At 40.5% G+C, this 13,330-nt stretch overlaps 1 protein-coding gene across 1 annotated transcript in view; it reads right to left on the bottom strand.

The window, feature by feature from the left end:
• LOC308368910 (chromodomain Y-like protein 2) overlaps positions 1 to 12,818 on the bottom strand; it is a gene marked incomplete at its 3' end in the record, with an annotated part of 37,393 nt that extends 24,575 nt beyond the window's left edge. The window contains exon 1 of the mRNA XM_080843206.1: positions 12,765 to 12,818. Within this exon, the coding sequence (XP_080699332.1) occupies positions 12,765 to 12,791 (27 nt within the window). The 5' untranslated portion in view covers positions 12,792 to 12,818. The remainder of the gene's footprint in view (positions 1 to 12,764) is intronic.
• Positions 12,819 to 13,330: the final 512 nt, after the last annotated feature.

The following is a 13,330-nucleotide window of genomic DNA, read 5'->3' as shown; positions in this document are numbered from 1 at the left end:
TTTCTCCCTCATTTGTTCTACTAGTTAGTGGCCTAATCCAAGATAAAAGGGAGCTGCTACCCTGACCTGCTTGCTGCAGTTCCCTGTCCTTCTGCTTTTGGAGTCTCGCTTTTCTTGGCTTTATGCTGCAAATTTTGTAAATGAGATAAATCAATGTTGTGCATAATAATCAAGAGTGACTTACATAATCTCTATAAAGCTGACAACACAGTACACACACATTCTTTTTACTGTTTTCTGACAGAATTGAAGCATAAGCAGCTAGGTCCCTACCTTTCATTTCAATAATTATGATTTTAAATTAAACAAAACTAGTGAACTTGTTTAATTTGTAGAACAGTAAAACTGCCTTTAAATTCTCTGCCTGCCTGCCTGTCTGTCTGTTTGCCTGCCTGTATCTCTCTCCCTCATTCTCTCTTCATTAAACATGACAAACGTCAGTTAACAGCTGGACAAGGATTTGAAATCACGGATTTCGTGAGTTTTTAGTTTGTTTATTTCTTAGGAAACGTCGGACCAGTTGGAACGTAATGTTTTGAGCGGCGCTAATGTTGTGGTTAATTCATCACCAAACAACGTCGGGGGATTGTACAAATACCGTCATTACCTGTTTGTCTGATGCTGCGGGTCAGAGAAGAAGTTTTGCCCTGGTGCGGCTGTCGGGCGAAATTTTCACAAGAACTCAAATAAATGCCCCGTCAGATATCAAAACACATTCTGGGGGAATTGATGACAGAGAGTAATTTAAAAATTGATAGTGTTTTTAAGAATCGATACAGTTTCATAAAACATGTGTATCAACATTTTCTTACACCTCTAAAACTAAACTTAGGATATATAGGAAAGTGTGAAATTGAAAAGCACTGTACTGCACTGTAAATACATATTTATATATATATGAAAATGAACTATAAGGATGCTTGTGCAAGGTCTTGGTTACAGTTGCAAATGGAATACAAAGTACTAAAATGGAGAAACAGAATGCACAGCAATACTGAGAAAAATGGTTAAAAATGATTATTTTCATGACTTCATAATTGCACAGCGGTTGATGGTGTTTTGACAACAAAAAATACACAATTCACCCCTCAAACATATGCATGTAATATTTTTTGAATCTGAATACAGTTTTTCAAGATAGGCAAACAAGATTTCCTCTAGCTGTGCTTGATGCTATATCTTTTCTCTATGTCAGTTGTATGCATCGTACCTGTTTGGCATTAATGAAGGAAATGCATTTTTGTTTTTGGAGAGCAGTTAGGATCAGACAGAGATGCACTCAGTTCTAATATGTGTCTTTGGTGCAGAATTAAGACTGAAATAAGGATCTTACCAGTGACGTTTTTTTTTGCTTGTTCGACTTGATTCATATATATGTCCATTCTTCTTTGTACAGCTGTACAAATATTAAAACTATGCTTTTAAGTGTTAAGGTTTGGGATCAAAATAAATATCCTTTTTGAGTTTGGTGTAATTCAAATTTCAATACCTCAATGCTAGACTTAGCAGTGTATCACATATAGCAAATAATATCTAAAAGTAAGGCCATAAAGTAAGAAGAATATGTTTTGAGTCAAATACAGAAAACAAGTCCGAGCATAGGATAATATTTACTAATTCATTTAGTGTGTACAGATGAAACTGTATGCCACATGATGTAACATGTCGCATGGGTGAGATAAGACCACTACCACTGTGGACTGAGATAAGAGGCCATAGGCAGTACAGTATGTCCATAAGTTACCTCAGTACAGCTTTGGAACATTCACTAATAATTCAACAAACTTCTAAAGTAATAATCATGTTTTTGTTAACTTACAATAATTCAAAGCATGGTGGATAACTGCCAATATACAGTATATTTGCACATTAAAAGAGACTGTAGTCACACACAGATTGGTGGCTGTAAAATGGAGGGTTAAAACATGTTGTGTTTTACTACTTCACATAAATGTGCCAACAGTGAACCAGCATCGCCATTTCTTATTCTTTAATGTCCTTTACTTCTTTTGTTCTGTCCATTTCACCTATCACTACATTAAAGACTTGAGGCAAACTAACTGCTTTCAACACTCCATATATTTTCCTTATTTGTTAGGTGTATAGCTATGCTTATGAATTATATTGGTGCAAAACACAGACATATCAGTTTTGGTCATGAATTAACAGCTAAGACTTTAGGCTCTTAGTTACAAACAAGCATCATAAGAGATGAATGCATGGCAAACCAAACAAAACTATCATCACACCATATGATTCACTGAAAGGAGCAGAGAAGGAGAGAACGTTAAAAGTTTTTTTTTCAAGATAAATATGGGAAGGCTTGGGTTCATACAACTAACCAAAGATTGAGGACATAACCTTTTCTGTCTAGCTCCAATCCATGCGTTTCTTTAATTGTCTGCTTTATTTCCTTGTGACCTGATTTTTGTCATTTGCACATGCAAACGATATGGCACGTCCAGGCATGTCCAGCTGATTGGAAATGTGCCAACTAGACCAACTAGGACCAAGAAATGTAGCTCCATTACATTGGCTCCTAGGGAAATCCGGATAGATTGTAGGATTTTACTGTTTGTTTTTAAGGCTGTGAATGGTCTTGCTCCAGCCAATAATTCAAGTCTCGTGACCCATTATGTTCCATCAAGGGAGATCTGCTGCCTGCAGACCAGCTGCTGACTACAACCAGACTAAAAACTCTCTTTTATATTCTGACTCTACCTAGGTTTGAACTATGTGTCCCTTTTAGTGGCATTTTAGTTCAGTCTGAGGTTCTGCTGTTAGTCCAGTCTGAGGTTGTTCTATGTGTTTTGGTCAAGTTCATTTATAATTATGATTTGTTGTTCTTTTACTGTGCTTCATTTTAGCTTTTACAACACCTGTACGGAGTCCTGGAGCAGTCCTTCCGAGGGAAAGTTGAGCGCAAACTGAACATATTCGGCAACATCATATATGAGACACCTCCCCTCCGAGACTGTGCAAGATCAGAGGTCATCAGATCAGGTTCATCGCCAGGGCCAAATGGGCTCACCTTCAAGCTGTATAAGAACTGCCCCCAACTGGTAAAGATCCTGTGAAGGCTTACGAGAACCAGGCCATCCCATAATTAGAATGGCAACGGGCAATCGGGGTCTTCATTCCCAAAGAGCAAAATTCCATTCCATTGCCTTGTAAAACGTGGAAGGAAAGATCTTAGTTCTGGCCAGCTTCCTCAAGGGCAATGGTTACATTAACACAAGTTGCTAAAAGGCTGGACTACCAGGCTTCCCAGGATGCACTGAACACTCCTCCATGAACTGCGAGCAAATACAATGTGGAAAAAGAGAGAGGGATGACCTATATGTGTTTTTTGCGTGTCATCCATCACCATAATAGCAACATCATAGCCAAGTATTTCAGCATCCTCCACATGTGCTTTTACCTAGACGGCTTTATGATAGGATGGAAATTCCATCATCAGTAGCCAGCAGGATGGATGGCATCTCCAACACATACATTAGGAAGTGGTTGGGCCTCCATCAAAGGCTTTCCGACTCGGGCCTCTTTGGCAAGAACATGTTGCAGCTTCCACTGAAATTCATCAGCTTTGAATACACGCAGGAGAAAATCCATCTTGTACACTAAGCGAATCCAGGGACCAGCTGATAAAGAGCAAAGGTGGATGTCTGTACTGGGCGCAGGTGTAGGGCACAGGCATGGGTGTACTGAGCGATCAGCAGGTTGCCGCACAAAGAGGTCCTGGGAAGAGTGCAAGACAGTTGTGCAGAGAACCTGTGCAGATCTGGTCCAAAGCCACAAGTCAGCAGAAGAAGACCATGGTCATGAAGGTCACATGTGGAGCAGGAGCGTTACCTCATCAAGGCAGTGTCCCAGGGCCAGCAAGGAGCATGAACCTGATTCTAGGCCACCAGAGGCATCAACACGAAGTGAGACAGGTTCTCAAAGCAGTGAATCCCAGGAAGGCTGCTTGCCCTGATGGGGTACCTGGGAAGGTACTTAGAGCATGTTGTGATGAACTCTCTGCTGTATTTACCACCATTTTCAACATATCTCTTGCTCAGGCCATTGTCCCTTCCTCTCTGAAATCAGCAACTATCATCCCTATACCCAAGAAACCATCATCATCATCAAAAAAGCCTAGCAGACTACAGATCCGTGGCCCTTACCCCTCTCATAATGAAGTGTTTTGAGAGACTGGTACTCAAACATGTACAAGCCATTCTCCCTTACTCCTTGGACAATCATCAGTTTGCATACAGGGCTAATAGATCCACAGATGATGCCTTATCCACTACCCTCCATGCTGCCCTCAACCATCTTGAACAGAGAGACAGTTATGTAAGGATGCTTTTTGTGGATTATAGCTCCACCTTTAACACAATCATCCCCGACATCCTGATCAACAAACTGCTGACCCTCGGACTACCCCCATCTACCTGCAGCTGGATAAAAGACTTTTTGTCAAACCGCCCACAGACTGTTAGAACTGGCCCCCATCTCTCCTCCACCATCACACTTAGCACCGGCTCACCTCAGGGCTGTGTGCTGAGTCCTCTCCTCTATTCACTATACACCTTTGACTGTCTACCAACATTCCCCACTAACTCTATCATAAAGTTTGCAGATGACACTACTGTGGTCGGACTTAACGGGCGGGGACGAGTCCGCCTACAGACAGGAAGTTCAGAATCTGTCTGAGTGGTGCTCCGCCAATAACCTCATCCTAAATACCACAAAAACAAAAGAACTCATAATTGACTTCAGAAAACACAACACCTCCCCCCAACCTCTCCTCATAAATGGTGAGGGTGTGGAGAGAGTCAACTCTTTCAAATTCCTGGGCATCCATATCACAGACTGTTTCTCTTGGACAACTAATACCACAGCAAGTATTTAAAAAGCACAGCAGCGCCTTTACTTCCTCAGGATACTGAAGAAGAACAACTTGGATACAAAGCTGCTGGTGTCCTTTTATAGATCCATCATTGAGAGCATCCTGTCATACGGCATCTCTGTGTGGTTTGCTGCATGTTCTGCAGCAGACAAAACAGCTCTACAAAGAATAATAAAAATTGCAGAAAAAAATCATTGGTTGCCCCCTCCCTCCCCTGTCAGATATTGCACTTAGCCGCACCCTCTCAAGAGCCAAGAACATCATCAAGGACAACACTCATCCCGGCCACCACTTGTTTCAATTGTTACCCTCTGGTAGGCGTTATAGGTCCATACAGTCCCGCACCACAAGATTTAAAAATAGCTTCTTCCCAAACGCAATAGTCTCTCTAAACAAACATAGCTAAACCCAGCCACTTACTGTCACTTCTTGCACTTTAATAGTTGCACTACCTGGTCATTGCTCCTTTTACTGCTTTTTTTTTTAAATTGTATTTATTGTGTTTTATATGTCTTGTAATGATTATTTATTGTATTTAAGCACCTAGTGGAGTAGCGCTCCCAATTTCATTGTATTGCAAAGTACAGTGACAATAAAGGCATTCAATTCAATTCAATTCAATTCAATTCAATTCAATTCAATTCAATTCAATTCAATTCAATCAGCTGAACAAACATCTGGTGAACTTTGCAAGCACAGCTCAGCCTCTTGATAAGGGCGATAAATGACACCTTTCCATGTCCCCGAAACCTCTGTCAGTGCCTTGGGGTGACGACAAATGCCCACTGAGCAGCAACAGCAACACAGATGGCAGCACAACCAGACGTTGAGGAAGCTGGCAGAGCCGTTGGAGAAGTGGGGGTAAACAACTCCTCAGCTAGCCATCGACCACTCTTAAGCCTGAACTGACAGAAGCCAGCAACATTAAGACAACCTCGTACTCTTAGCAAGGCATGGGACATGCGTGCTAACCTCAGCAAGCAGCCCACCTTTCCCACCTGAGATCACACAAACAACTCTCAGACCACATGTCGTGATGTGGTGTATGAAAGTTATGGTATCAGTAAGCAAAATAACTGCTCGTAATCTGTTTTATATTCATATGCTAACACATTTCCGTAGTTATTTTACATAGGCCTCCACTCATTTCATGGTGCTTGGAAGGAGCTCTACTCTCAACAGCGATTCATTCGACTTATTGGACTGATACATTCTAAACACTGGAAAAATTTTAACAAACAGTTCAGTTTAGCCAGCAATAGATCATGGTATTCCATTTCAGGACAATGGAAATCTGCATTTTTTTGTAACCATGTCTCTTGCATATATGAAACAGTGTTTCTAAGATAATGTGAGCAGGTCTGTGTGTCCAAAAATAGAGATGAGTTTTTCTGTGAAATACTTCAATTGTGCCAATGCCAGATTCTGACTCCCAGAATTGATGGATTGTCTGGACAAGCTCCAAAACTTTTCCTAATTCTGATGTAGCGTAAAAACACTGTTTCTGTTGAGCTAGGACAGATGAGTTCTATCAGCGATTTTCCGTTCTGTCTCAAGTCCAAATGTTCTCTCTCTCTCTCTTTGGAAGCATCCTCCAACCTACACACACTGCTTCAAATGCGCTTGGTTTGGAACTAATATAGAATTTAAAGGTAGAGGTGAGGATTTCTGCATCTGCACAAAAGAAAAAAGTTAGCGCAAAACCAAAAAAAGACTGAAAAGAAAAGAATAATTTGTTGAAGCCTGAGGATCACCATTAATAAGGAGCCATTTGAATGCACATCTGTGCTTTGCACTCTGCCTTCTCTCTCTCTCTCCCTCCCTCCCTTTCTCTCTCTCTCTCCCTTTCTCTATCTGTCTCTCTCCTTCTCTTAGTATCGCAAATTGGAGACGGCAATAGGACGTAAGGAACATGCACACATGGATGGGTGGTGTCTCCATTCCCAAAAGCCTACTGTACTGGTAGCTCCCTTTTAACAACCCTTGGCTAAGTGCACAGAGTAAATGTTCAACTGGTCTGAGAAGAAAGTAAGTGGTTTCAGAAAAACACTTTGCTGTGTAGCTCTTTTGAACACTGAACTCCACAATATGGAGTGATGATTCAAAGAAAGCTGCTTGTTTCACCTGTATATCTGTAGGACATTTTATTCAGTCATTCAGTGTATTTATTTGCTTTAATCATGCTCTTGGTCATTTCGGAATCTTCTTTAATGGCCTTTTCTGTCTAAATAAGTTTTCCACTTTCTCATAGAAACTTCAGTTTATTTCACATTATATACCTGTTCCCTGCCTGCAACATGTAACAAAATAACACATTATATAATATTTTTTAATTATACATTTTCGTAATTTTGTCTGCTTCCACTAATGCAACCATATACCTGTTAATAGTCCTAACACTGTTGTGTCATCATTTTGGATCCAAATTCAAGCTAATTAGCAAAATATAAAAGGCTGTTGATCCATGGTGCTTACATGTATTTTCAGCTTAAGTTTTAACATTTCCTTCCATTCATCTTCACCTAAATAACCTTGAAGGAAAACTCTATCTGGCATACCAGTAGCAACTCACTTTACATGGAAGCAGCAGGAATCCACTGGCTTGATGGTTGCTCTGGGCCCTACCTTATGACAGGTGAAGACAAATCAGCTCCTCACTGCATAAAGATCATCATTCTATACTGCACTGATGCACTAACCAGTCGGTCACCCTAAACACCAATAACACAATGTTTTTGTTCGCTATGATCAGAGGACACTGCCGTGAGGACCATCTGTCTCGAATTACAAAATGTGTGGATATCATGTCAGCAAAAAGGCAATGTTTACCCTCAACAAACCATAAATACAATGTCCATTTCAACGCACAGGATGTAGGATGTCAGTCTTGGCACAGCTGATCATGGCACAGCTTGGCACAGCTTAACATGATGTCATTCTAAGAAATGCTCTTATTTATATAAATATTTCATATAAAAACTGATATTTCATCAGTTATATCATGCCATTGTGAACTGAAATATAAATGAATGGACTTATCTGTAAAGGCAACTACAATTGTAATTGTAAATCACCTTTTGAGGACAGCTCTGAGCAGAGATAAAATAACAAAAAAAATCCACCTATTTAGCATTAATATATGCTACAAGTATACAATTTATGCATCTATCATGGCCAATGAATATTTCAGTGTAACTAATGCATTATACTGTAAAGGACTTGGCACAGGCAACAAATTACATTAATCCCGTTCAAGCTCGTAGTGCTACTCCATATTCATCACTATCAACCAAGTCATAATTATTATTTACTTTCTACATCCTTTAACTCTGGTAAATGGTCTGTTTTCTTTTCCTCACTTAATGTGAACTGAAAGTGTGAAATGTTGTGGCAAGACAAGGCACAAACATGAACCCATTTTGTTAAAAAATTGTGGTGCATGGTTTGGTTACACTGGCAGTCACCAAGTGAAAGGGCTAATTAGCTGCAGCATCAAGTGGCATCTGAAAAGTGGCATGCGTGGTGCATCTACCCTGACAGCGCAGACATTTCTGTAGAAATTGTCTCGACTAATAATGGCTGCTGACAGAGTCTGACGCATTGGCCTCATTTGGTCAACTTCCATCTAGTGAAAAAATTCTGGATTGGGGTGTTGAATGTAGAGTAGGCTGTCAGTGTAAGGGTTGTCAGACACACTTGTAGGTACATCACTGCTGTGTATAATCCTGATTGGAGCACAACAGGGAGATGTTTCAATGATTATGAAGTTCTCTTATAATACTATGCTGCATGTATTCACGTCATGCGAAAGGTTAAACATACATTACTTTCACTAGCTCAGAGAGATCTCTCCATATTACAGAACTGTAAAACGTATTTCTGAGGACCTATGCTCCAGTATGTACACATATTGATCTGCAAGAAGATATATATTTACATTTACTGATCACATTACCCTTTGCACAGTTCTCCTCTCGTCAGAGGAAGAAGGAACTGTGCATGATAGCCACAGAGCTCCTTGTAGTAAATAAAAACCTTAACCACAGTGAAGTGATTACCGCTCTGGCGCCTATTTAGTCACAGAAGTGCCAAAGGGAAACGAATGAGTGTTTGCTGAGACGTCTTCATGAGAACATGCAAGTCCCTAATGCGCCTTCAGGTCAAGAATAAATTAAAGGACTGTCTAATGCCAGGCCAGTTAGACGGATAATCCTGCTTCATTCAACAAGCCGGGGGCTACTCCAACTTCTGCACTACTCTCCAACAAAAGATTAAATATAAAAAACATTAAACGGTTTAAGAAAAGCTTTCAAAGCATCAACCAGTTTCCCATGTCTTGAGAGCAACTAAGGTCAGGAATATACATTATGGTGTACTAGCTACATGTGTGGAATGGAGCTGTGCTTACACTAACACAATTCACTTTTCTCTAGTATACTTCAATTCAAAATGATTCTGTACAATGCAACTGGACTCCATCCAAATTATGGTTAGAATATCAAACTGAAAAAATAAAACACTTGTGAAAAGTAGTGCTACAAGTAGAGACTGACCCCTTTCAGGTATATCATAAAAATACTCTCTAAGTCATTTACCACACTTACTGTTGCTTTACTAGAATACTAGCTAGAATACATACAGTTTTTCTAGAATTCTACACCACATGAGCATATTGCTGACCTTCGCAATGTCTGACAAACAAAGGAATAAAACCTACGGGTTCAGCGTAGGTGCTTTCCACGATGTATATAACAAATTAGTCATTTATTCAAGTGAACAAGGGCAATGAACATGCTTCCGCAAAAGGGTTTACTAACATGCTCACAATAAAATAACCAATGAAAACAGCCTACTTGCTAAAGATTTTCCATCATAATTATGACTGTATAGTTTTTGTCTACGGTTTGTCCACAAAGACCCTCATTTCGTGTCATTCTGCTCCTCTCTCACCATTTCAACATGCCAGTGGGACAGTGAATGCAGCTGTAATGGTTAAGCCTCATTAAAACAACAAGAGCTGTCCTACACCCATGTGTCACTGAAATAATTCTGTTCCAACAGATCCATATTAATGGGAAGGAAAATGAATCATCATAATGCAACACCGTGAGTAAACCAGTCTAATGACAGAACTTTATGAGCTGTCCCCCGTTTCTTTACAGTTCTCCGCACACGAACATTTGTAGTTGGGGAGCAGCGACCTTCCCAGAGCAAACGCAGCACATCATTATTTGTTTGTGGTCTGCTTGAGGCCAGCCTTAGTGGCCTGTCAACTACACTGGTTGTAAACCAACAGGATAATCCACAGCCCTGCAGGAGGCTGGATACAACCTCAAGGACCTCTTTCAGTGTGTGGTGAGGATTCCAGGATCGACATGACATGGTGGTAATCTTCTCAAAGCATGTTTCCTCCCACCAAAGGTCGAATATGGGCCAAACCAGGCCAGCGTTTAACAGCTGAATATCTTTTGGGAATACCAAAGATCTAAAGGTGCCTCTGACAAAAATGTACTTCTTACCACTTTGCTACCCATCACCCCTGCCAACTGCACAGGCGATTACAATATCCAATTACAGCATGACCCTGTGTGAACAAAGACACTACCCCTTTCCATTTATTCAAATAATACTGACACGTGGCACAATTTTTCTTGATGTTCTGTGGTTCTCAACAGTCTGTTGACTAACAGCTGGGGCATGACAACATGGAATGTCTTCCAATCATCCATGCCACACAGAATCATGGCCAATTACATGACCTAGTGTGGTCCAAAATAGCTGGGTAAAGTCACTGCAGACTAACAGCTGAAATACAAGTGTTAATTTGCATGTAGGTAAAACACATTTTTGCATTGACTAAGACTGATATTATGTCATCAAGCTCTATTTCATTTCTTTGATCTTCAATGACTATGTCTCTCATGACTATAGTATGCAGTCTCATATGCAATGATGATTAATCTGCCACCAGCCTCCACACTATCATGCTAAGCAGAAACTAATTTGCATCAAAAATACGGTCTCTTAACACAGCACAGCTTTGTTCAGATATCTCAAATAGGAGGAAATAACCATTGAATTTCCAAGTGCAGCATTGGAGGAGGAAACCTGGCCAAAGTAATTTTCTGGTGGTGGTGGATCAAGTGCAACTGAGTACCTCATCAGCCACATGTTTCATCATTTCACGGTTCTACAACCGGAGGTATTGATTTGATATTCAACTTTAGTATTAGCTTCGGACAATTTCTAGACTCTCTCTAGATCTCTCAAGCTATCCATGCTGTTTTGATGGCTTATTCTACATATTACAGTTTTGGCAGGTCGACAAGCGTACATTTTATTCATCACTTGTAGTGCAAGTCAGACAAGACATCCAGTTGCTAAATAACAAAAAAAAAAAAAAAACAGTGACTAACTATAATGTGGCACAAGACAACATCTGTTTTTCATTTAGATATGTGTATTTGTTGGATTCAAAGTTCCACAGCTCGCAATTTCAGTTCAACCTGACATTGCATACCATTGCAGGTGCATTTATGGAATATTACAAGGAATAGGACGAAAGCATGGTCGGTCTCTATTTAACCCACAAAAACTGTAAATGGGTAATTTACTGCAACATTTGCAAATGCGCACGTAATTCAGGATGCAAGCATCAAACTCTGACAGACAGCCTTTAAGCCATTGAGACACCTGTAGATCTCATGGTGAAAAAGGAGGATTGCGTTTTCTGAGGCGAACTCCGTTTACCTTGTCGGTCTCTATCTGTCTCTCAACACCCTAGCTTGACATTCAAGTCAACAAGTATTTGCGTATAGACGATTTAAGAATAATTTCCCAAATATGACAAAGAACGTCGGCACGGAGTCGACACCTACCAATACACCTAAGCACAAAAACACCTGGCTTTACTTTACGTATTCATGTTGGTATTTCTCATTACCTCAAATACACGTCACACCTTTGATTGTAGGCCTAACGAATTGTTCCAAACAGACACAGAGCTATAGCCCAACACACTGGACAAACATGTGACCAAATGTAACCGTGATCAGAGGCCACCTGAATGACGCATCGAAGCAATTTAGGCTATTTTATGACGAAAGCAACAACGCAAAAGGAAACTGAAACATAGATGTGGCTGTATCCGTAGGCTATTAGTTTGCCTTATTAATACACGTTTGCATTACAATTAATATTAACCGACTACGCGTAGGTGATATGAAATAAATCTTATCATCAAAACTTTCACAGAAGCCTTATCTGAATAATATATTGCAGCCAATCAATGGTAAACACGTACAACCTTAACAAACTAGTAGAAATAACTTGGTCAACTAAAAAAGTGCAGGCAGACTGTTAACAGTTCAACAAGACAGTGGGTCAAATGCTCTATCATCCACGTGAAGTCTTCGAAACACTGTGGTAAAACGTGGTCACCTGCTATTTGAAGGAGTGTTACAAATTTGTTGACATGAACAACAATATTTAAGCTTCCTCTAATTAAAAAAATAATCGTACACTGCCCAAGCCATCAAACCCTCTACAGCTTAAATATGTCTGTGCTGTCATGTTACGATAGCCTACTTTATCACGACTTTAAAGACTGGGGACGTGGAGTTGACATCTTTCGCTACCGCCGCTATCAAATTTACCCGGCCCCGAGCTAGACACCCGACAAAAGTATAGACCCAGCGAGACAGAAAAAACGAAAAGGTTTCATCCTCATATTGCTTAGTGGATTGGTTAGTTTTGCGTGTTAAAAGGCTTAAGACATAGGTTTTCCATGCAAGAGGACCTCCCCTTACTTCCTAATTCCAATATTCGTCTATTTTGTGAAGTATAACCCTCTGACAAGGGCTTACAGTACCTCATAAAGATCTCCCGAAGCCATCATTGGGTGCGGAACTTGGTCGTTGCGATGTTCTTGACTGCCTCTCTAGCTTTTTTTTCGCTATCTCTCGCTCGGTGTATCGGAGAAAGCCCCGATAGACGGGTATTAACGAACTGCCTTGTTATTCTGAGCCAGCCGCAGTAGCAGATCAGCAGACAGTGTCAATCGAGCCCGGCTGCGATGGATTGTTCCTCACTTAAGACAAACAAGTAGGGGGGAGAGCGGGGCGGTGCTGTTTGTACATTACGAAGTGGTGTATGGAAATTAGTCAACCTAGTCATCTCTAAAACGCTCTTTACTCTCCTTCGTTGGTGATTAGCTTCACAAACCAATGGTGAGGTTACAGGACTCCGCTACACAGAGGCTACCATTGGCTGACTCCATGCACTGGCACCCATTTGGTCTCCATTTAATGTTTCTCAATGAGTTGACAAATGAACATCCCGAGACCTTGTTTACTTGTTTAATAAATACAGATAAACGAGCAACGAGGCATGGCGCACAGCTCACAGCAACTTAAAGTATATTCAAACCTAAATGGA

This window comes from Sprattus sprattus (genome assembly GCF_963457725.1).
Source record: "Sprattus sprattus genome assembly, chromosome: 8".
NCBI lineage: Eukaryota > Metazoa > Chordata > Actinopteri > Clupeiformes > Clupeidae > Sprattus > Sprattus sprattus.
Note: the sequence above shows the minus strand (reverse complement) of the source record. Positions and strands in the feature narration are given on the sequence as shown.